The sequence below is a fragment of the Rhyacophila brunnea genome, unplaced genomic scaffold (assembly GCF_057557595.1).
Source record: "Rhyacophila brunnea isolate RB1 unplaced genomic scaffold, BYU_Rbru_1.0 scaffold_3, whole genome shotgun sequence".
Classification (NCBI taxonomy): Eukaryota; Metazoa; Arthropoda; class Insecta; order Trichoptera; family Rhyacophilidae; genus Rhyacophila; species Rhyacophila brunnea.
Genome location: NW_028232965.1, coordinates 18,920,169 through 18,947,861, shown reverse-complemented (window position 1 = coordinate 18,947,861; position 27,693 = coordinate 18,920,169). Strand labels below are relative to the sequence as shown.

The window sequence follows — 27,693 nt, the reverse complement described above, 5'->3', positions numbered from 1 at the left end:
TTGGAGTTATTCCCATGGGCATGGTGTATAAAATCTCATTATTATTTTTATAGCTACCATAAATATAATTTGAAAGTTTTCGATCAACCTGTCCTTATTTGAATACTAAAAAATTGATAAACTTTAGGATATATCAACGTTTTTTTTAAATGGAATAGTATACAGTTAGAAGTTAAATCATTTGAGAACGAGGCCTTATTCACAGAATGTATAATCGCATATTTTCTTAGACTCTAGATCGATTTACTGAACTTGGTCTTTGATACATTTGTAGATATTAGTTCAATCGTCAGCATCCAAATTTTTTAATTCTATAATTAAATTTAAATTATTTAACGATAGAAAAATATTACAATCCTAAAGAATATAAAAAAATATTTGTATTCAATAAATATTATAAAAAAATTTAGCAACGCCGAGAATTATTGCAAAACAATATTTTAAACAGAAATTTATGAGAACTATTTAACGGTAGTAGAAATAGTTTCAAAAACTTTCTCGGATATTTTGATAAAGTTTCAAAAACCTAAAAGTTTCATGCTTTAAATTTTTCAAAGTTTCTGTTTGTGCATTGGAATAATTTAATACGTTATAGGTACTACATAATACTCTTATTAGATATAAAGCAAATAAATAAAAAAAAATCCTGTGAACGATGCTATTATATTGATTATATGCTTTAATTTTAATTGTTTATCAGTCTTTAACGATGCAGAAATATATACTTATAGGAAAATATAATATTTTTATTAACACGAATAAGATTAAATAAAAAAAAAATATCTAAAGAACCAAAAATATATCGACTATATTGATATTATTACGAATTCATGATAATTATAATCTAATATATAAAAAATAATATTTGTATGTGTGTTTGTTTGTTTGTTTGTTTGTTCGTATTGAATGCACTGCCATACCGTTCATCCGATTGCGATAAAACTTTGTTAACTTTTTGCTTGCACTTTCGTGAAGAGTATAGGCTATATCTTATATATAAAAATGAATGTCTGTCTGTCTATATGCCTGTTTGTCTGTCTGTCTTTCTGTCTGTCCCGTATGCGTTCCTATACCATTCATCGGATTACGATGAAATTTTGATAAGTGGTTCTATGTACACCCGCAAAGGTTTCTGAATTAGAAAAATCATCATCTTCTTCTTCTTCATCATTCTATTTTTTTTTATTCGTATGGTTCCTATACCATTCATCCGATTGCAACGAAACTTTCGTCAGTTATTGTACACACACTCGCAAAGGTTTCTAAATTAGAAAAACCATCTTCTTCTACTTCTTCTTCATTATAACTTCTTTTATTCGTATGGTTCCTGTACCATTCATCTGATTGCGATGAAACCTTCGTCAGTTGTTGTGGTAACGCCTGCAAAGGTTTCTCAATAAGTACAACTATCTTCTTCTTCTTCATCATTCTATCTTCTTTTATTTGTATGGTCCCTATACCATTCATCCGATTGCGATGAAACTTTCGTTAGTGGTTGTGCCAACACCTGCAAAGGTTTCTGAATTAGTACAACCATCTTCTTCTTCTTCTTCATTATATCTTATGGTTCCTATACCATTCATCCGATTGCAATGAAACCTTCGTCAGTTGTTGTGGTAACATCCGCAAAGGTTTCTGAATAAGTACAAACATCTTCTTCTTCTTCTTCATTATATCTTATGGTTCCTATACTTTATACATTATTCTTTATACTTTATACATTATTCGTATGGTTCCTATACCATTCATCCGATTGCGATGAAACCTTCGTCAGTTGTTGTGGTAACACCCGCAAAGGTTTCTGAATAAGTACAACCATTTCCTTCTTCTTCTTCTTCTTCATCATTCTATCTTCTTTTATTTGTATGTTCCCTATACCATTCTTTCGATTGCGATGAAACTTTCGTTAGTGGTTGTGCCAACACCTGCAAAGGTTTCTGAATTAGTACAACCATCTTTTTCTTCTTCTTCATTATATCTTCTTTTATTCGTATGGTTCCTACACTAATCATCCAATTGCGATGAAACCTTCGTCAGTTGTTGTGGTAACACCTGCAAAGGTTTCTGAATTAATACAACCATCTTCTTCTTTTATTTTATATTCTTCCATTCATCCGATTGCAATAAAACTTTCGTCAATTATTGTGCCAAAACCTGCAAAGGTTTCTGAATTAGAATAACCATCTCCTTCTTCTTCTATTCGCAATGAAACTTTGGTGAGTTGTCGTGCGCATGCCCACGAAGATTTCTGAATTAGAAAATCATCTACTTCTTCTATTCGGATGCGTTCCTATAACATTCAACCGATTGCGATGAAACTTTTGTGAGTTGTTGTGCGTACACCTGCGAAGGTTTCTAAATTAGTATTATATAAAATACAACGTTTATTGTTTGTTTGTTCCATGCAATTTGGTTTTTTTTTACTACATATTAATATCGTTTGTATCATAGACTATAGATACATCTAGACACCACCCGTTGCATTGCTAAATGAAGCTGCGTGCCATGCGTTTGGTTTGTGAGCGAGCGAACGCATTCGTCTACAAATGTTCGAGACCATAGACCATTTCGGTAGTGCTCGCCCAAAGTGCTCGCACTAGACGCTCAGAATTAAAATATAATTTTCAATTTTTTTACGTTATATAGTATTTTTAAGCGGTCAAAATGCAACCATTAGGTAAAGATATCCATAATTTAAGTTTAAAGAAACACTAGGTCACTGATAATATATATAATAATATACAAATAAATTATCATGAACATGTATCAACTTACCTATGAAACGTAATACCATATTCTTGCTTATCAGTACGGCTACCATATTTTAATACAACACACAGAACCATCTTTCCTACTTAATTAACAAAAAATATTTACCATTGACTTTATGTCTAACACAAAAAATAGCAATTTAGCAACACGAGCTACGATGCTACGTGAAGCGATTCTCCACGATTTGTTGGCGATACTTTTGGAAACTAACGAAAACATATGTAGACCTTTTATCTTACTCTAGCGCGTGTCGCAGAGATTATAAGGGTGCCGAATACTTTCTCACTCGCACTCATGCATTGTTTTTGTTCAGGCCTTGGTTTGCATACTTTGGATTCGATTTTAATTTAGTGGTCTTTTGTTTGACCTATACTCCTATTAGAATTATTTTCATATTGCAATATTGTATAACACAGATATTTTAATATTAAAAAAAAATTACCTATTATTATTTTTTAAATATCTAAGATAAATATAACCACGAAGCGACCCTGTGCGAAGCCGGGTACTTCAGCTAGTAGATGATAAGAATTACTGCCGCCAGAATGTTAATTTCTTATATTAACATTGCTACGATATATCAAAAAAAGTATTCCTAAAAAATATAACCACAAAATTACATTCCAATATTATAATTTCAATACGGTTGACAAGACTGTTTCGCCACCTCAATTATAATTATTTGACAGTATAAAAAAGTAATTGATACTCAATGTATTGTTTGATGATAATAAGTAGATAATACTAATATTGATATGTGACATATGACACATAGACTGCTGACTAGATAATTACTTTTTAATTACCATATTTAAATAGCATGCTAATTATATCGAATGGCCACGTAATCTTTACGCGGTGGGCGCGTCTTTAACGTCCAATAATAGAAAATTTTTATCAGCAACCATGTAACGAAAGCAGGTGTCCACACCGATCTAAATATTTTAGATGTGTGTAAAAATCCTATGGAATTACTACACCGCAATATTCATGAATGTGTATAACACTATCCTACTACTACACTGGTATTATATACTATGATATCTAATAAGTTAAATATATCAATAATATTGATTACATATTGATTCAATATGTATGTTATTTCAAAATATTATAATCATTCGGACACGTTATCTATTTATGTTGTAATAGCAAAAAGTGTATCGTGATTTCAGTTATCTGCGAGTGACACTATTAAAAATGTAAAAAGCGGTTTTATATTTGATATCTGTGAAAATGCATTCGCGTATAAAATACATGCCACAGCAGGAGACATTTCAATTAGCAAACGGACAAAGCGCCACAAATCTCCATGTCCATTTCATTTCATTGGGCGAGTGGTTTTATTTTCAATTTTAAAAAGACCAGTTACACGGGGGATCAGTCATCCGCCTCTGCCGGAGATATCTGATTGTTTTGTGCCGTTGATGAACGATGGCAGGTATTTTCATTACAGACTGTGTATTCATGAACTATCCATTGATTTATTCATTAACTATCACATCCAAGCATAAATTGTGAAAATGTAATTTTTTATAATAAAATATAAAACATAATATAAAGACTTTATTGTATAATATAAAGTAGGAAACTGACTTATACATTATACTGACACCTAAACTAATTTTCTGTTACTTTATGCAATCATTTTCATTTCATTTAAAAACAAATAAATATCCACCAACATATTTAGTTTGTATTTATTTCTAGGTACCTAACGGAAGGTTAGGTTTAAATTTATATATCATCATACTACCACAAATTTCCATACAATGTACGAGTAATAAAACCCGATTTAAATATAAATTCTACATTAATTTCAAATACATACACTATATGACTATATTATAGTGAGTTATGCTAACTTTACTTATAAAAACTAGTGAAAATATTTTCGTACACGTGACGTATTTTCTTAATCCAACGAAAAGAAATTAGGTAAGTACCTACCATTCGACTGCTTAATTGATCTGCAAACCAGCCAACTGCATTTTTGACCAAAATGAGATTTTGATGTCATTTTGTTGTAAATCATGTTTTCTATGCTCATAAAAAATTTCAAATTACTAAACCTATAAATGAAAGTGTTATCGTTCTTCACACAAAATAGCCAACTGCAGGTGCCAAATTTCCAATATCATAAATGGAACAACTCCGCTCTTTATTTTATTTTTCTTTATGTATAAAAGGGAAGCTAAAAGGGTTTATTAATTCATAATGAAGCTTATTTGTAAAAAAAAATATTTCCTAGTGTATTTTTTGAATTGTTAAATTCTGCTCGATAGTTAAATTATTAAGTTTTTTCTCCTTCCTGAACAATTATTTGCTCAAGTGGAGTTAGCCGGTTTGAAAATTAAGCAGTCGCATTGCTTTAAGTATAAACATTCACATAAGGTTTAATAACATAGTAGTCGTTCTGACAATTAACTGCAAACTATAATTAATATAGTATTATAATTCCATTATATTTTTACCGTTTCTTTTGAATGAGAATAAAAATTCATAGGTTTAAATCGTTAAATTGGCTGTAAACAAGTATTATTTAAAATTACATTATATTTTATACACTAATCTGTATTATTAGAGTATTAGATGTTATTTGAGGTGAAACACAGTAGTCAATACTCAATACAATAAAATATATTTTGGCAGTTGTTACTTTTATTTATTTTACGTTGAACTAATAATTATTATAGTACCAAATACATAATTAGACAACTCTTTTACTAACGAATATGTAAAAAAAACCAAATATATATAGATATATCCACCTAATGCCATATTTTATTAATATATGAATCGTTTGCGTGACTATTAATAATCATATATGCACAGAAAATCGGTTGATGGCAAAAATGAACATCGAGCGATTCCCGCTGGGAACCATTTCTATTTCAAACAATCCGAATTCGAACCCAGTTCCACTTGCCGCCAAACAACCCACCATTTTATATTGATAAGCATACCTTTACGAGACATAAAAGGGTACACAAACACAATTAAATCTACCATTCAGGGTCCCAATACTCATTCCCTCTCTACCGTAAATGGGTGGTTAAACAACAGATCCTGATTTTAGAAACATTTTTAAAAACCCAACAATATAATATGTAGGTATATATACATATAAATTTTTGTAAGTATATATTATAACGAATCAACTATTTAAAAAATCAATTACTCAATATTAATGAATAAAATGGATATTAAAACAATATAAATACCATCATCATTAGCCGGGGTCGACCCCATAGCTGGATTTCAAAATGTAGCAATATAAATATATGACCATTTTTATACTTATTTCAACAATAATTCTTCGTTTTAATTGGTATATAATTTATTTTACAACATTATTTACCTAAAAACTACATTTCTAACTACAAATCCTGGCATTGTCTCAAAATTTAAGCTCTATGCACATAACATGTAGAAGAAAATCAATTTCAAGATTGCTTTTATATTGTATTTTAAAAAGTTTATAATATACTAAAATATAAATATGTTATTCAAAATGAATGATGAGTTTCTAACTATTGAATGTTATGAATAATGTAAGTACTTCAATAATTGTGTTAGCAGTTGATTCTTGGTGAATTGTATTAATTAAAATAAATATAATTTACAGTCTTTTTAAGAAATTCAACGTTTATTTAGTAGTAATTCATGATACTTTATCATTCAACATCATATTGTAACGATCAGAATCGCTTTCACCCGTTTCAATACGATACTTTCATCTGAAGTCGTTCAGCTGAGAATGTCTTGTTGAAGCGGATGAAACTGGTAATAATCGTTACTAAATTATGTGGTATATAAACTTGTATTTTATTCTCATTAATTATTGTAATATAATAATAATATTCGTTTCTAATTCATACCGAAGAATCGGGTCTAATTTTTAAAAATTTTAATTTAAAAGATTTTTTTTCAATAATCGGATAGATTTTATTGATGAGGTCATATTAAAGCATACTATTGGTATACATCTCCATATTATTTATACACGTGAAACATGTTAAAAATAGGTTTTTATTTATTGAAAAAAAACGAGATATCTATGCCACCTTTGACAACCCTGGTGGTATAATTACACCGCCGCCAGCCACCGCATGAAAATGCTAACCGAAAAAACCAGAAATGAAAATAAAGAGCCCACCAAAGCCGAAAAACGGTGGCTGCCCCAAAAAGTCCCGAACAGCGCGAACAAACGCGGACGAGGAATGGGAAACCCCCTTTTATTCAACTAACTCACTTCCGATCAACGGGAAAAAAATACGCAACGTTTTTGCGCGCTCTTTTCCATCAATCAAAATTTGACGGGCCGTTTCGGTAACTCGTATAAAAATCTTATTTCAAAATTCAAACGCAAATCATTCGAATTTCAAATGTTTAATTTAATCTGGGTTGCGACTAACGAACTATTAATTGATAACATATTATAGTTATTATTTATGGGATCATTATTAGCAATATCATAATTTACTTACAATATTTTAATTTACGTATTAATATGTAATATAGTTTCTAATTTAGAATACCTAAATGGGAAATAATCAAACATTGTCTTAATATAAAACAAAGCCACACATTTTTATTAGATTTTTTGAGTAGGAAATTTATATTATCATCATATTATATGACACTATAACCCTTGGCGGACATGGCCTCTTTATAACAATTTCTCCTTCCGGTACGATCCAGTGTCGACAATCTCCAATTGCTTTCGCCGAGGATTCGTAAATTTTCTGTATCACCAGGTCTTCTCTTGACTTCAAGGAATGCATACATAGCCTGCTTTGCTGGTAACTCTTTCAGCATTCTATGCACGTGTCCAATCCAACGCAGCCTCTAGATTTTGATATAACACGTGATCTTTCCGCCCCCATAAAGACTGTACTAAAATTGCATCTCTTGGCGAGGTTTATCGAGCAATGACGATTGATTTACTTGTTGATTTATGTTGTCATTTATACATAAAATGTTAGAAAATTAATGCTGTTGGCGTTATTTTTTGACAGTTTTATACTATTGCAATTGAATCATATTAGGGGTTGAAAATGACAAAAGATGAAACCCGTGTCACTAACACTGATTCATATCAATTACTATATTAATAAATTTGTTTAATCGTCTTCCCAATGGTTTAAATAGATTATTTTAATTAACTAAGTAGGACTCGAACTGTCACCTTTCACTTTTAAGCAACCGTTCTATTATTACTATTATTCATGCCAATTATTTATATTTTGTAAAATCGAAAACTCTAAAATGTTTTCCTATTTTCAAACGATCATGCAATTTTAAATTATAAAAACATATTTTCACGTCAATTCGCACACTTATAACGGACTTCACTGTGGTTATTCTCGTCATGTTTTTAGCCCTCAATTATTTTTGAATAGAATTTTCAATTTCGATAATGATTTTAAAATACACAATTCGCATGGTAGAAATCGTCAAAGCAACTTTATTGTTGAATAAAATCGCTCAATCGTTTCGCGGAGTTGCTTCGCTTTCCGAACATTTTGCATTAATTAAATATGTCATTCATATATTTATTTCATGTTTAATTAATGATGTATTCAGCACGAAATAACGAAATTTGTTTGTTTTCAGTCATTTGCATGGTACATTGCATATAACCAAAATAGCGAACCACGCATGTTATATTCTTGAAAACTACTATTGTTATTATTTTATTATTTCACGAAAATAAACAAAATATTTTTTACATTGACCACAAAATCATGGTTATCAAAACTCGTGTCATTTTTAATCACAGTGTCAGATCCATTAGACTACCTTATCACGATTTTATTTTAGTTTCCCATTAATAATAAATTTAAATAATTTTCTGTAATTTTTAGTTACTATTAAAAATATTATATTATTGAAAATTAATAAAACTAATAAATTCAGCATATTTTGATTTCCTGTACCTACATAGACAAAATAAAATTCATATTTCACTTAATATGTAATACATACGTGTTTTGCTCAAATCGTTAGCATTATCAAGTAGGCTTGATAAATAATTATAGCCAAATAAACGATTGTTGTTTTTATTTAAAATTTAATTGCTTAAAACTATCACCCGAAAAATAAAATAAAAATTCTTCTAAATCGACAATATTGATATCTTCAAAATGTGATTGAGTTATTCATTATTATAATATAGAAGTAAGTATAAATTTACTAATAAAATAATGACGACATAACGGCAAGATTTCTTTTTTCACGTCTACTGACAATATTAGTTTCTTCTCCAGAATTAGCAATTGCTCCGCTTCTGCTTGGTGTACAGATATGTATTTTGAAAAATGGTGTAGTGGAGCAGAGCTAATTGGGGCGGCACTCTGGCATCTAGCTAGACAGTTGTCATCAATATTATATTACACGCAATAGTTTTGAATCATGTGAACGAAAAATATAATTTTACTGTCATTTTTAACATGGAAACTATCGAAAACCAGTACCTAAACTGGACGTAAAAATGCTAAGGAAGTGATTATTCAGTTCAAATTCCAAGTGATTATAAGAAAATGTATCCTGTTACTTCTATTTTTTCATCTATCAATAATTGTTATAATTGATGTTTATAAAACATGTAGGTACTTTAGAAAAAGTGGCGGTAGAAGTAGGAGAGAGATTAAGATGTTTAAAAATTGGGAGCCGGCACTACACCATTGGTTCTTCTACAAATTCAATATAGCATCATTTTTAATTAAACGTACTTTTATTTTTTTATATAAACCTTTATAATTCAACATATTTTTAAATTAAATATAATTAAATTTATTTGACATGGTGTGATAATATGTAAACTACTATATTTACCCATATTTTTACTACACTGATACGCCTCTTTCTCTCGGATAAAATGATATTCAATTGTATTCAAATAATTAAGAAAATAAATAAATAATAAATGTAAAAAAAAAATTTTTAGAATACATTACATCATTTTCATCCTAAAGCTGGAGTGCAAAATTATGAAGCATAATATTATACTCTATGAGCAGTAAACAATTTTTAATAAACACAAAACTTCACGGTAAGAACTCAACTTAAAGTTATAATCAGAAAGATAGTGTATGACCAAGTATTTCTGTAATCAAATACATGAATTATAATTTTAAAAACTTATAATAATTACTGTACCGTCAGACACGTAAAGCCTTTGGGCTAATTTATCATGTACTTGCTCGAGTGATCATTTTGGACGAATCTATCCTCCTCCTTGTAGTATATCCTACTTAAACCACCCCTTCGACCCACTACAAAGGTTCTTGAGCCCACTGCGACCTGTTTTACTTGAGATACAAGTCAGTTGATATGTCTTCCTAAGAAGGGATTCTGTTTGCGATGTGGGGGCGGGGAAGGGTATCAATTGAGAAATCGGCAACGGTGCGAGGCATTTCCTCGCTAAACAAGGATGTATCAACTCCAAGTGTCTCTTCTTGAATGGCATGTGCGTCGAATAATATGAAGACTTTCAAACGTTTATATTAGCTAATAACTTTCAGATTCTAATTAATATATTAAAATATAAATAAAATCTTTAAAATATTAGAAAACATACCTGAAAAAATTCTAGAAAAATACGGCATAACTTTTATATCTTTTACGTCAAACGTGAGTACTATTAATTATCCTCTTAGCCAGGGTTTCCACGGAATACTGGTGTAATTAAAATACCGCGTATTCTAGAATATTTTTAATAGGTCTGTTTTATAATGTTTTTGAAAATGGTGTATCTTCAATACCTATACAATGAAACATTCTTAAATCTCGTGTGTATTCGGTATCGATAAAACATAGTAATAATATATATTATACCCTCTTCTATGTGCATTAAATTATACTAGTTAGCAGCTACCGGTTTCGGTGGAAAACCTGTCCAGACACAATTAATAAAAGTGGAAGAATTACTATACAAATTTGCGTTTTATCAAATTAAATTAATAATTGCATAATATAATATACGACTATTAAATTGCTTGTGACTTTCGTGTTTTTTTTGCAGCGCTATGTTTTTGGTGGTAAATGTGTACTTTACCAGATTACTAGGGTAAAGTGGAGTTGGTAAACGAAAAAGAAAACCATACTAATTCAAGTAAGATTTCATTATTTATTATATTTAAAATTAATTTTAGTTGGTCACATCTAATCCAACGATATGATGTCCACTGTACCATTTTTAATAAACGATATCACCAATGTTTTGATTTTCATCCAATCAAGCTTCAATATTGTGACCATACCGAAATTAGATTCGATATAGGTTAAGATGATTTCAAATTATACACATGCTTATTTTTCAGTTCAAATTTAAAAAAAAATTATAACTGTAAATAATTCAAAAATGTTTTCGCTACATTAGAGAAAACGTAATATACTAAATTAAAAAAAAATAATTATGCACAATATAACCATAAAAAATGTAATAATAAAATAGGCGTCTTTAACAAATTCATAAACAATTTTTATAATTGTAAATATACTTTTGACTTTGAATTTAAAAAAATATTTTTCTTTATAATTTTTTTAGATAGGTAGGTACGTATTGATTTATTAAAACACTTTAAAATGTAAATTGTTGATAATTTTTTTCAAATTATACCACGATAGTGCACATTTGCATAGTAGATACTGTAGCTAACTACTGTCGTTGATCAATGTGGCTGGCTTCTTTTTGATAAAATAAAATATTATGATTAACGAATTTATTTTACGAGTACATAAGTATTTTAAAAAAACTTGATATCTGTTCGCTATTTGAACAAAATGGTGAGTAGATTTTTATCCAATAATACTGCTAAATAATATCTCATGTAACTTACTTAGAAATCTACGATTTACTTGTACTAATAGTCTGTGTTATTAAATAAAATACAGTAAAATCATTTTTTTTAAAACTATATGTTCATTGATAAATTACCTACAAAACAAGTCAATTGAATGAAAATGAATGTTCAATGAAATTGGCGCATAGCTCAAAACTTCGATATTCCCGTTAAGCTCAGTGTTAAATATTTCATTTATGTGCCGACGCACAAATGTCAGTTGGAATTTATAGTGAGAGTTGGATGAAGAAAGGGGTGTCGAAAGGTAGTATTCAATTGGGAACATTTCTCCAGCTGATAATATTATTATGCATGGCATACGATTCTATCCACTACTGGCGAATACCCATTGGAAACAGCCTACATATTTAAATTCATTATAAGATGAGAAAGGAGTGTGTGAATTCTTAATAGATTTGCTGACATCATACTGCACGTTGATTCAATTGAATCGAACCTCTGTCAAAAGAAAATTTACATTTTTATACCAATGACTTTCCCCTTAACAATGTTAAGTTTATCAAAAACTTTTAAAAATGAATAGGTACATAGTTGAATATGATTTGGCGAACTTAGAAAGCATTCAGTGAAATTAGTTATTACATTATACCCTTTTTAATAAACAAGATGCCAATATTCCCATAGAGGTTGATATATTGAACTTTTTAGATTTATAATAGAAAATTTAAAATGTAAAAAATCATTATGGCGTATGTCTGCTCTTAGTGACGAAATATCAAGAAACATTGACTTAAAAACACTGTAACACTTGTGACATGGGAAATTCGATCTTTTCAAGAGATTCAAAGTTTACTTGGTAGTAATTCAGGATAATTTATAAAATGAGTTTATCATTCGGTATACACACATGTTTCGCTTACTTAGTAAACATTGTCAAGTACTCTATTTCCCACATATCATATATAGGTATTTTTCTACTTTTACCATATACAGAAGACAACAATTATTATCACTATGTAAACGCAACCGTAAATAACATCACAAATACTTGGTAAAGTTCACCAAGTGAGCAAAACACGTGTCGTAAAGTAATCTTTATATATCGTCACCTCAATACTACAACTCTGATTTGGTCATTGTTGGGAAACTGAAATTTAAACTTTACTTGATTAAAATGAATCTAAGCCATATATATTATTTAAAATAAAATTGGAAAATTGTGCTTGCTTAACCAGTTAAGTGCCCAAAGCGTCTTTGGACGCCCTAATTACATCAATTCTTATGTTAATTACTATCAATTAACTAATTGCGGCATAGAAAGGATTAATTGGGAACAATTAAATAATGTTCAATTGTATGAAAATATAGTGTAGATATATTATTTTATTTATTTAATTCATTTATGGTTTTAAAATTATCTAACACAAAATTAATACAGTTCTCATTAACTTTTGACTTACCTATGTATATCATTTTGTAGAGAAGGAAATGTAGAATTATATTCAAAAGCTATCTCAAAAATAGTGAAAATCATTTTATCTAGTTGTAGTATTGAGGTCACGACATGGAAACTAAGGTATAAACTGCTTTCAATTTTTTTTATGGCATAGAGTGACTATGAGATCTGACATTTTAACACGGCATGGGTTGTTGAATTTTAAAATTTGAAAATAGACATCTCTCTGGATATTGAGAGTAGATACGCTAGTACGATTGCGAACAAACACTAGAGGTCGTCAACTGACATGTGAGTCCTTGGTGATAGATGTGACCTCAATGAACCTTTTCGCGTGAGTAGATCACTTTTTCAAGGCACTCCGCATCTTTGTGCACCACAACATAACCATAATATGTATCACCAATACCTACTCCTTCAATCAGTAGCGAAGGGTAGAGGTAGGCTATGAAGATCCGCCATAAATGGTACACACTAAAATTTGTCAGTCATATGTATTTATTTTCATTGAAATACGACTACAATTTACAGATGGTGTTGGTTTGTTTTTTTTTAATTCAATTAAACCTTGCGAAAACTATGCCATAATAAAGAATAGTCAAAAAAATACTCGTCTATCTATAAAATATCTAAAATTATGCAATTAAATTGTACATAACTTTGAATATTTTATAGATAGAATATTTTTTATCCATTATAGTTTGGTTTAGGCCGGGCTTAATGGATTAAAAAAAATAACCAACAATATGTGTAATAAATATTCTTAATCCAAGGAAAACAAATAATTAGATATGAATGAAAAAATTTGCATTGTTTTATCGTATCGCCCAAAGTACACCAAAAATATTATGGTTTGGTTTAGGCAGGGTTAAATTAATTTTTAAAAACTAACCAACACCATCTCTAAATTGCAGTCTTAGTTCAGTAAAACAAATACTTATGACAAACAAAGTTTAATGTTCACTATTTATGGTGGATCTTAACAGCCTACCTCTATCTTTCGCTACTACCTTCAAACAAGTTCAACTTACAACGATGCTGAAAAACAATATACGCGCTGCATGTATCACATGGAAAGATGCATGAGATGCTCTGATGCTGGAGCATAATTAGATGAAGTATGTAAATAAGAGCAATGATAATATTAATACTATTTATTACCAAGTGAAAATACAGTTTGATAGAGCATTATATTATATTATTGTGTAATATAAATACGTATCTTCATATTAACAAAGTCTTAAGACCGATACAGATTATACAAACTTACGTTTAATTTGTTGGATACTCTTATATAATATAACGACTACCCAGTTAATATTATTAATGCTTTCTCAATGCGATTAGCAGCTAAACTAGTGATCACTTAAGCTCGTCTATAAATTATACTGAAACTGAACGAGCTAGTACTATTTCCTTGAGAGATTATCAAATAAAGAAAAGGTGAGCTTTTGGAAGGATTATTCAAATGAAGGGAATGTTTGCTGATAGACCATTGAACGTATAAATTTATATCGGAATACTTAATGAACGAGTGCAAAATTATATAATAATTTTTTAATTATTAAAAAAAACATTATTAAGCGAAATTTATTTTTATATAAAAATATACTTTTTAAATTTTCATAATTCAACAAGCAAGAAACAGTATTAGTTTTAAACCCTAGTTGTTTAAACATTATTTTGGAAGATGTAAGAAAATGTTGTGAATACCCACACCTAAGATCCAAAGATAATATGGTTCATGGTAAATTGACTACCGCGGATAATTGACCGACAATAAAAACCAAACTCATATTATTGGTACTCGATGTTTTTTGCCACTTAAAAAGCCCATTGAAATTACTCATTTAATTGTTGTAATTATTGTAAAAAATATACTGATATCCGTATTATTAAATCAGGGAACTCAGAAATAACGTTATTTGTGTGTAATACTTAATGCATTATCATCATCGATCGATCTAATACTGATTAGAGGCCTCACTTAGCTCCTTCCATTCTTCTCGGTTCCTAGTTCTTCACTGCCAGATACATTCACCGAAATTTCGTTTATTCAACGGGTTTTAGTACATACGTCCTTGTGATCGCTTAGTGCACCGTGGGTACCTACCACTTTATAACGAAATTTGTCCAGATCATTTTCATGTCATATGCTTATGGACCTCTATCACATCGCGTAATCTTGTCTGCTTTCTATGCCATGTTGCTCTACTCGCGATTTTTGAATTTCTTTTACATTAAGAATCTATGTTTCACACATCACATATTGGTTGAACACTGTACGCTTAAGACACAATGGAAGGTCAATTTTGAAGATAATATTCAGACGCCCAAATGCACTGCATGCCAGTTTAATTATTCAAGCAATCTCGTCACGTCTCGTATATGTTTCACCGCTAATTAACCTTTGTTGTCCAAGATAGGCGTAGTTATTTACTCGATGTCCTTGATTTCAGTGCCATTGATGAGGAGCAAAGAGTTGCAAAGCAGTTCATCATTATTTTTGTCTTGGAGACATTTATCTTTAAACCTACTTTGCGGCTTTCATTTGTAAGTTCCTGTAAGCAGGTGTTCTGGATCATTCGCAAAGACAACAATGTCGCAAATGCGCTGGTGACTAAGGTATTTGCTGTTAAAGGCGATTCTATTGTTCTCTCAGTCAAGTCGCCTGAATAGATTAGGATAGTTTTCAGAGGAGCAGTGAATTAATGCACAATTTATTATTGTTATATAATAATATAAGTAAGTAGGTAATATTTTCCTTAAACATCGTAATACGTGGTTGGTTTATTAATATACTTGTGAAGCTAGGAACTAAAATTGTTTTTAATTTAACACATTTTTAATTTATAGAAAAATCAACATTTTTAAATCAAATAAAAATACTATGATTTTCTCAAAATTCCTCCATACGTACATCACTACAAAATAACCATTAAAAATAAGTAATAATTAACTGAAACCATTCAATGGATGCTCACGTTATAAAAGTTTTTTTTTATTGAAAGGTTATTTTTTTTTAAATACCTGCAGCATATTTTTATTTTTATTTTTCTTGTTTTTAGCAAGGAACGCAAAAATAATGGGAAGTGGGTTGCCTTCTGAGTGAAGTTTAATTTTTGTGTGGAAACATATGAGATAAACTTAAACACCTGTTGAGTACCTAATATTATATTATGTTGTTTTCAATAGTTACATCTGCATCAAAATGTGCATTAAAAGTTATCACATAAACAAAGCGCCCATTCAATATTGGTAATATTCAGGCGGGCTTTGTATTTGTTGCGTTTTATGATTTGACTGTCATTAAGTCTTAGAGCAAAAATGACTTCAAAGTATTGGTATATGCCCTATGGGGACTAGCTTTCATATTTCTATATTATTAAGAAACTCTGTGGTTTTTAGATATTGATTAAATAAAATACTCTTTAGGGTACCTTTTTCTTTAATTACTTGTTTCATCATTTTCATTACTAACTGTTGCTAGTAGCACTACGTCTTAGATAGGAATAATAAATTAATTATTATGTATCTACTTAATAGTTTATATTATACAGATATTTTTTAGACAAAAAAACAACGCAGATTACCCATATGCTACACCGAGGAAAAAGATACAATATGATGTTAAAATATCAATAGTTATCTCGTATGCCATGAAAATAGTAAGTTTCTAACCTACGTGATTTAAATGTAAACTTTTATTCTGAACCGAAATAGTTTAAATGTCTACATCTATATACATAACTAATATTAGGTTGGTATAAGCTTTGTCTTCAAATGGAAGAATGTATTCAGAATTTCTTTGGGCCTGCGTACTTCTGCGTAAGAATTCTACAAACATGCTTCTATATTTATTGAGGAGAAGGCGTAGGCATTTGAAAGGAATTTTACGCACAAGGAAGCGCGAAACACGGAGAGCTTTATTTTTTTTTTTAAATCTTAACATAAACTTTGTTATATTCAAATTGATTTTTTATTGACAAGTCTACAAGTATAAAGACACTTTAATAAATGAATTATATAGGAATTTTTTTGCCATTTATTGTCATTCGGGTTCTTATAAGTAGGTAACTAAGAGGTGAACTAAGATATGTCAAAATTTTATGATATTGAGTTATTACAATTTTTTTTTTGTTCTCTATAACGTTCGAACTAAACATAATTTAAAAAATATATTACAATATAAAAATTAATATATTATAAATCTTCTCACTATCTAATACGAGATGTTTAAAATTCTTACAAAAACTCACTAATTAGTATCTTAATATTGGCAATATTAACTATCCATCTAATATATATTTGAAGAAATAATTTAGTTTATTTTATAATATTATTTGTGCATAGCTATTCTGTCGTGTCGCATTATATTTAATATTCTTCATTGAACATACCTAACTTGGGAAAACCTCAGAAACACGTGATGACAGATAATAGTAATGTACAACTGCTATCGATTTAAAGATTATTATTTTGTCTAACTTTTTTCAAAAAGATTTTTTCTATTAATTTTAATATAGTTTCTCAAAAGTGTTTTCAAAATATATGTATATTCTACATTACCTTGGTATCTAAATATGGTCAGACTTGGATCGAAAATCGTAGAGTGGCAATTATTGATCGATATCACCAAGATTTGCCCATTACAGATGTTACTAAACCGCCCAGTATATAACTTTACTGTTTGTTGGTTATCAACCATGGCCAATACTTTTCTACACTATAAAGGAGTTATACATTGAAACCATTTCTGCACAAAACAGATAAATAAGTTGGCTTTAAATTGTGTTATCGACTTTATCAGACAAATGTGGATAAAAGAGAAACAAAACAACTCCAGTATATTGAAATTTGGTTGCTACGACAATATCTACTAAAATATGCGAGCGTCTACGATATTTTTGACTACTACATATTATATAATTTGAATAATAATTAAATCAAGAATGCTGTTAACTCCAACCCAGCACTAGCGTGCCGAAAATACCGAGAGGGATGAAGTCAAGCTGTGGAGTAGGCTATCAGACGGCCAAATCATTCATGTCACGGTCTTTAGTCATGAAGTACCGAAAAAGAAGAATATTCATAAGTTGGAGGTTATGTAATGACTATTACTTAAGATAAACAGTGTATCTTTTTTATATTAGCTCTGTCGAAGCTTTAAAAATCAGAGTTGCATGAAAATATACTTGTATCGTTGACAAACAATTTCAGTTTAATTTGTCGATATTTTCTTTTTGGCAAAGACATTGTCACCTTCTTGCAGGTTAATAATACGCCAGTTGCAGAAATATCCGAGCACCTGTCAAAATCTCGACTTGGCGACCGCACGGCGACGTTGTAATCGATGGAGTAATTGAGTAGGTACCTACTCACAGATATCAGTTGGGCTTTGATAGGTGAACTGTACGGTGGTATATAATTATGTTGACAGCTGTCAGATGCACGCCCGCTGTGTTACTACGACAGGCCTACGACGGCGAAAGGACACTGATTGCCTACGAGTTGACCTCTACGCCTCTACGATATTATAGTAATCTTGTAGATACTTACTTCATCCAATAATAAATATACTCACATTAGTCAAAAATTAAATATTGTGATATAATAAATTCTATAATGTTCAATGTAGGTTTATATTCATACTTAAAATATCTGAAATTCAATATATAATATTGTAGTGGTATTTAGTGTCCTAGGATCTAGGGCAGGGGCGGGCAAACTTTTTGGATGGAGGGCCAAATTCAAGAATTCAAAATGAGCGGCGGGCCGCAAGTAAAATACCATTTTTAGATATACACTATTTATTATCACGAAAAATAAACATTACAAAAAAATTTATGAGAAGAATGAAAGTGTTGTACATTTTTTCAAATTCAGATGTTAATTTTGTGGTTGATATTTTCAAAACTGCTTGTAAATGGGCATCGGAGATATTTGATCGTAAAGAATTTTTATTGAGGTTCATGATCGAAAATGTTTGTTCACATATATAGATTGATCCAAAGACAACGAACATTTTTCTTGCATAATCTTTAAGTTGTTCGAATTTGTCTGAATTAAGGGCATTGTAAAATTTGGATATATCTTCACGACGATGCAATTCTCTTAAATCAGTGTCACACTGCAGACCAATAATCTCAAGTTGTAGTAGCTCTGTCAGTACACTATCAATATCTATTGAAAATGGATCGCGTACTGTTGCTAAACTTGTCTCAATTTTTCGGAAGTCACCAAATCTTTGTAAAAAATCGTCATTCAGAGCTTTAATAATTTTACCATATTCTTCAAATTTATATTCTGGTATATTCAGCAACTTCAAAGTTGGAAAGTGGTCCACGTTCTTATTCGATATTTGTCGAAGGAACATCTTGAGTTTTAATTGAAATCCATTCAAACTCTTCACCATATCGTGGGCATATATTTTTTTCCTTGCAATGCAGAGTTAAAAGTATTTAAATGTGTCACGATGTTCAACATAGAAAATAGTGGTTACATAGTGTGAGACGAGACGCAAGGAAGACGTACTGAGATAATACATTAACGAAACAACAAATTCTTCAAATTTTAATCCAGTGTCAATATTTTTTAAAAAAATATATAAAAAAAGTTATTCGTAATCAGAAGTACAATTTTATTAATGATGGCGGGCCGCAAAAAATTTTTTTCCGCAGTTTGCCCTCCCCTGATCTAGGGGTACAACAAGCTTTTTGGAAAATATAATAATTCCAAACAATCATAATACAGCACGCTAATGCTTGTTCGTAATGATATATTCTACCCTTGTATCTAGGGATTACAATACCGAATGAAAATGCCAATACCGGTTGTTCGGTATTTCTTATTGGATACCGGTATTAATACCGGTATTTCTTAAACACTAACAAAACAGAAGTTGGTGTTTATCAATAAATATAGCTATTAAAATATTATTTTGTAGCAAAAACCTACATACCTACATTTATTATGTTGACACTTAAAAATATGTATTGATCATAATTGTAGAACTAGTGAATTTTTTACAAATAATTTGAATATATTGATAATTTTAACTAAAGCCTGCAAAAGTTCATCAAGTGCAAATAAATCCGGCTGCGGGGAAAAGCTTCTTAAATTCAACGTTTGTAGACTTCAATAATTATTATTATAGATGTATAGATATTTTTGTCACGGATATTTTCTATTTCGAAATAATATTATGATAATTCATCGCGACAATTATTACTTACTTATATAAATATATTTGATGAATTTTGTTTTATTATCTTTTCACCTCTGTTGGATTCACTCAATATATTTGCATTTTAGCAGCACATAACTTATAATTCATTTTCAAAAACGTAAACGAGTGTGCTTTCTTAATACCGAAAATTCCGGTATTTAAAATTTTTAAAACCGATATTTCGGTATTGATAAATACTGGAATACCGGTATTGCAATTCCTACTTGTATCGGTTAGTAACCTTTAATGCCTTTTCTCAGGAAATAAAATTGTTTTTGGACAGCACTTATTTCATTTTAGCAACGTATACGATGCTTTTAATAACAATTTCTCACGCCATATTAGTTAATAAATTCCATAGAATTAAATATTTTAAAATTCTTGGTAAGGAAGTAGCACTACGGATTTACTTGTCCAGTGATAATTAATCCGACTAAAGAGAAAAATTTGTCAAATTTGAACCGGTTAATAATTTATAAAGATGTATCATAAGAATCACTGAACAGACGCCGTTCCGTGTAAATCTAAGCAGATACTTATTATCAAGAACTCACATACAATATACTCAGTGATGTCCTGTGGGGGTAGACAGATCATCTGTTGCATATGGGCGGCACATTATTAAGGGCGGTGAATGAAAGAACAAATATAAATATTACAACTTTTGAGAGCAGTAGCAGTTCTAAACCTGCTTAACGGCGGCACTTTGCCTAGGAGCGTCACTGAATTTATTTATTAAAAAATATTTATTTTTAAAACCCTTTCCATTTAGAAAAAAGACTCTCATTACCCCTGGATTCTACAGAGTTTTAATTCGTTCCTAGTTATATATGACATTATATTACTATTGTCGTTTAACTTAACTACGTAAATGGAAAGGAACACAATTATTGTTTAGGAATAAAGTACATATTCCACTTAATTTAATTCCATCCCAAATTCAATGTTTCAGGGATGCATAGCTGTTATTTTGGCATGATTAGTATTATTATAGCTGTTGCTTAATTGTTAAATCACATTGGCTGTAATCTGATAGATGCACTCAAATTCTGCTCTGTTTTTCATCTTATTTTATTTCTCTAATATGTAAGCAGAATGAGGTTTTCAAAATTAAATATACATATTCAATAACGAATGCTAAAAACAGTTTAATTAAGTATAGTATATTTTTTATTGTGATTAATTTAAAAGGAAAAAAATAATTAACTCTATACTCTTCATTAAAGAAAAATGAAGTGCTTCTGCCGAAAGTTGTCATAGTCATTTCACACGAGCACTTAAAGTGACAACTACGTACTTCTAAAAGTTTTACAGTGGAAGAAAGGAGGGCACTAAAAAGTTTTGAGTTTCTTGAAAAGGGAAGCAAAGTGCTAATGTTGCCAACCTGTGTTAAATGCTGTCTAACTGACTAAGATACAACTTAGGGGAATCAATTTAGTAAAATAGATGAATAAAAAGAGTCCACATATTATTATTAAAACGCTGGAAAATTGTTTTTACTGTAGTAACAGCAGTAAAGTGATATGGGTAAGTTTAGAAGATCCCATTGGCAATAATTATATAGATAAGTATATTGTAAAAGAAATTTTAAAGAAAGAAAATAAAAGAGACCATTTTAATATAACTTTGAAGTAAATTGATTTATGACACATTTTAATATAATAACGCTATGCAAAAATATAAAATCAGAGAAGCAACCTTAAGGCATTTTCAATCGAGAACAGAATGTTTATATTATTAATTATATAACATTTTGCTAAGTGACACAATAATTTTAAGTACCAAATAGGTATGTGATTTTAAATAATCTTTGATACATACATAATAATTTTAAAATATATACAGCCTGGACTGATGCATTAATATAATAAAATATAAAATGCATATTTATCTGTAAAAAAAATGTATTAATTATTTCAATATATCTTTCAGTCAGTAGTCAAAAATAAACTCGGTTGAAGAAATTTAAAATTTGTGTTTACATCTCACTTAATAAGTAGAAACAATTATAAAATCAATTCAGCTTTTGATGAAAAGTCTTTAAGTTTTTCCTCATGCAGAGACCTCCGCGAAGGCTATTGAGACGCGAAGGGCACAGGTAACCCTCGAGTTCAGTGGCGGCGGTAAACACCGTCGAGGTCCAGCCGCTAGCCGCATGCGGCCGGACGGCTTGCTCGGTTAACCGTGGCGGTGCGGCTGGAGTCCCTACCCCGCCCCATTGTCCGCCCGCAGATGGCCCCGGCGATATGACCGACCCGGCTGAAACTACTGACCCGACTTGTACCTATGCTAGTCCGGGTCTGGCGGCCGAGAGGTGACCGAAACCTCTAACTATCGGCGGACCGCCTCGGGACCCTAAAACCGAAATTGCCCCTGCCGCAACCGGCCGCGTTACATTTTCCGGGGGTTTTGTTTACTTTCGTCTGTTTTGTCTTTTGGGTCATTATTATGATATCGATTCGACATAATATCCTGTACGCAGGTCAAAACATAACCTGCAATTTCCGTAATAAATCATGTGGGCACACTTTCCAAACATGAATTAATAGCGCCTAATGTAAAGTTAGTGTTGATTTGAGTTGTGATATACACGTATAGATATTTTTTTAATCATTAAACATAACTGCCTTTTTCTCGTTCTTAAAAAATCATGCATTTAGCTTTATATACCTTTTATAATAAATTATGTTATCTACTACAGATTTGAGGTTAGCAGAGAATATACTGGAATGGTGACTGGAAGAGGCTATACTCTGGAATTTACCTGCTACTGTAAAACTGTGTTTAATATAATATGCGATATCATTATCAATATAAAGTAACCATATAACTACTCATGTACAATTTGGTTAAACATGTAGAAATCATTTTGATACAAATGGCTCTGAAAATACATTAAAAAAATAAATATATCCAAAGTGCAAGATTCTCACCAGTATTAAAAATAGCTTCATTTAAACAATTATTTCAATCTAATGCCAGAGAAGTGGCGGGAGACTTAGTCGCCATTCTGGCATCAATGATATGATCTGTCGATCTTTGGCTTCGTCAGACGTTCCACCATGAGGAGCCTCTTGGTGTCTGTCGACAAGATTGCAAGCGGCTTGATGGTATTACTATGGTCCCATTGAGAGAAGGGAAATGTATGGTTTGGGATGCTACTGTGGTGAATACACGTGCGGCATCACATCTGAAAAAAATAATTAAATCACCAAGTTCAGCAGCTCTTTTAGCTGAGTACAAGGCCGACTGTCTTTCACCAAATTATTTTGTGTGTTCCCTGGGTTTCGAGATATTTGGAGCCTGACGATTCTTTGCTATGAAGACGGTGGCTGGGATCGGTTATTGTTTGACTGTGTCATTGACTGACTAAGTGATATGGCGAATAAGCATAGAAATCCAAAGCGGTAATGTAGTCGCTGTTTTGGGTACTTTTGAGGTATCCAGGGGACTGAAGAAAATATTTTAATAAACTTAAATAATACTAGGGAAAACCTAGGATATCAAAAGTTTTATAAATATCTGTTTAAGTACATGTACTTATACCATTTAATTCTACACATTTTCTCACTGTTTTGTTTTACTCTGCTGTTGTTATTATTGTGTATCTATATATTAATTAAGTGGAGGTACATATTATGATTTTCTTAAGATCGGACATGGTTTAAAAAATATATTAATTTCTCGTGTAATTCTCTATGCAATCTATGATTTTAATAAAATTTACTATTATTTATCTAAATTAATATTATTGGCAAATACAAATAATTTTCACATTACAATGTAATATTTGAAGTTTTAATCACAATTCCAAAATAAAACGTTATTGTCATAATTACTGCGTATAGGATTGTATGACCTTTTGAATATTTATTGATTCTATTAATTTATCGTCTCTAAATTTTCTGAAAAGAAATTGTAAGTAGAAAATAATTTAAAAATTAAAACATTTTTAGTGATAGAGATATTGAAATAAACTAAACTTTTAATACAATAATGGTTAACTCATTGGCGTAAGTATGTATGTCATACTTTGGATAGGTCAATCATAAATGATGCCATACCTACTACAATGAATATCTCTTTAACTATAATATTTATCTAATCATCTATTTAAGAAAACAAAACATTGTGAACATAGTAAATCTAAATTCAAGGCGTTCACAACATGAGATTTACATTATAATAAATATTACCCTCACAAGAGAGAAGAAGAAATACATAATACATATAAAAAATATAAGTACAGAAAAATAAAATTTCGAAAACAAAATACATAGCACGTCACTGAAAATGTCAATGTCTTTGGGGAGCGTATTGACTAGTCCTTTACCCCTCGCTAATGGTGCCCGAAGGCTTGACACGAGGAAATGGTTCTGACCTAGAATAGATCATGGCTGCGACCACATAGGTAATTGACTGGTGCATGTAAATTCAAATTCTTTAAGACACTAGGATTGGAAACCATATCTTGCATTAACAGACATCGAAGAAATTTCTTCTGGATTTGCTCTAAAATAACCTTGTAGTAAACGTCATAAGGACACCCGACTCTGAAACTAAGCCAATACCATATACCTACCTATAGGGATTTACAATATTGTTTACATATTATTCTATAAATAGTAATAACGAGTTCAAATTTTCATACAAATGAAAAAAGAAAAGAATTTACATTATTTTGAACTCTTAATATAAAACATTTTATTTTAGACAAAAGCGAATTGATAGAGCAGTTACGTTACATAGATTATTAATAATAGTTTTGAATCCTAATACATACCTACAGATCGTCTGTGCAGTTTCAATTTCAAAAATAATATTTTGAAGTCAAACTATAGATGAACAAAACAAAGATTAATTTATTTGCTATCATTCGCATTTACTTACTTACTGAAAAACTATTTATTAATTCAATTATACGCGAATGTTATATTTTATGGTGGTTGCTTAAAATAATAGCAAATGTTTTGCAAAGCGAGAAAAAATGTATTAAAATGTTTCGCAAGACCATTTGGACGATTTTGTTAATTATTAATTATGAAAATAATACTTTCACATATGCAAGAAATTTTGCTTGGCAGTAGTAAATATTAAATGATTATAGAAGGACTTAAGGCCATTTTTTTTTTTATATGAGGCATATATTTCTGAATTGTAGATGTTAGCGTATAAAATTTCTAATAATTAACAATACTATAGGTACATGTTTTTCGTAAATCCAAGGGAATAGGCTTTCCACCTAGTTTTAACCTAGTGGTAGTAAGTACCAGGTAAAATTTATAAGTATATCGCAACCAAAATTTGATAAATATTATACATATATTTTTCATACTGATATTATGCTTTGGTAGCTAGGTATATTTTAAATAATGTGATCTAATATCCGTATATGCTATATATTTTTTTCCTTTACCTTTATAATATTATTATATGTATCTGTCAATATGTTTATAAGAAATGAAATTAATTGTTGTATTACCTAATAATAATATATACCTACTTCTGTATTCAGTTCTTATTAAAATCACTCTATTGACAATATAATTCTCAAATGAATGGTATCATTTTTACCATCATTATCGTTCATAGCATAATTTATATAGCCCTCAGTGGACCCTGATCATTTCTAGTTACCAACGTCATTCTCATTATACTTCCGCTAATCTCCTTCAATGTCTAATTCGAAATCTTTTGCTACATACACCACCTAATTTCCGCAAAAAAAAGGATAATACACCTATATTCATTTTACCTGAAAAATGTAATAATTGAAATTAATTTAATACCTAATTTTAATTTATATACCTACATACAATATCATAAGTGTTAAGCTGATAATAGGTAAATATTTTTGAAAAAAGGAACAATAATAAAATTGAACTTAGTTTGTGTCCTATATAACTACAAAATAATCCTGATATCGACCTAATAGGTATAAAACTACGGTTAAAAATATAATTGTCTTATGTGATTAACATTAATTAAAAAAAAAAATTGTGAAGTAGGTACCTCTTTTATGCATGATTTTTGTTTGAAACCTTTTTTTTAATTTTATTCATATACAATTTTTTACGAAGTGTCATTACTAACTTAATTATAAGTACATCCGAGTCTTTCCGTAGATTCAATTATAATATGGAATAAATACTAAGTAGGTAATTATTTTTTATTAAAAATACAAACCTGATTCATTATAATATAGGTAGTGGCATTTTTTTTTTAAATTTGGATCTATTGAATTTTATCCGGTCTAATATTGAATTACCAATACAAGTATTATATATATTTAATAGGTATTTCGTGAATTAGTTTTTAAAAATATTTAAAATATGTTTTAAATTAATTTAAAAGACTGTTTTACTTAGTAGGATATGTGTGAGTATATTTTGTACTTAAAATTACTGAGTGTTTCATTTTATAATACTTAACTAAATAATTATAAAATTGATAACGAATATAATCCAATAGTAAAAATATAGTAATTAAGAAAATAACCATATTTTTTTAAATATTTTATTTCCTACTTTTAGTATGTGATTCGATAATATATACCTACATAAACTAAAATACCCAATATTTTGTTAAATTGTTGCTTCAAATTTTAGTACGCTTTTGTGAATCAGTATTCAAAATATTAATATACTCTATATTATAATAAAGGGTGAATTCTGTAGGTACTCACCTCTTCCACTCCTCCCCACAAATCGCAAGTCGTTAAACTTGGCGACCTGATTCTTCATAACGGCGGTAGAATTTCTCAGCTCAGCACAGTAATTCTCATCATTACCAGCTCGTACCGTCACAACAGTTCCATCACCAACGTCACCGAGTGCGACCACTTTAAACGCCACCGGAAGCGTCTTATTTGACCGCCAATGCGGCGGAAGCACTGTGCAGACGAAATGGGGACTTCCCGTCCTCACAAGTTCTCCGGGATGCTCGGATAGGAAGTCCCCCAGTGTTCTTTCCGCCAGTATATCTGACGTCATTTTAGTGTAGGTTTCTTGAAGGAGGGTTGTGGCCCCGTCGGGAGAGCCGGCTCCTGCGGCGCCGCTCCCCGTCGAATTGTTATTAGTCGTGAGATGCATCTTCCCACCCGACTTCGACCTCTGCGTGGTGCACATAAAGCAACCTTTACTTCACTCTTCGGTCTTCCAATATATCCTGATTATCATTACAAATCTCGCGGATGTTGCTCCGTCACTTGTTTTCTTATAAGTCTTAAAATATATGTTTAATCACATCCGTTTAAAATAAATTTGTAACTATCATTTTTGTTTTGTTTTTTATGTAGGTATTAAAATTTGTATATTAATTATTCACAAAATAATCATCACATTGTAAGACATAACGTATCTACTTCACTGATTATTTTTTAAGAATAATATGTTCTATTAGTGTCATTTTTATGGTTGAATTAGGTA

At 30.2% G+C, this 27,693-nt stretch overlaps 1 protein-coding gene across 1 annotated transcript in view; it reads right to left on the bottom strand.

Annotated features, from left to right (window-relative positions):
* Window positions 1–27,393, bottom strand: part of LOC147068015 (uncharacterized) — a 100,830-nt gene extending 73,437 nt beyond the window's left edge. Inside the window, exon 1 of the mRNA XM_085952677.1 lies at window positions 26,952–27,393. Coding sequence (XP_085808803.1) covers window positions 26,952–27,393 — 442 coding nt within the window. The remainder of the gene's footprint in view (window positions 1–26,951) is intronic.
* Between the last annotated feature and the right edge of the window lie 300 nt (window positions 27,394–27,693).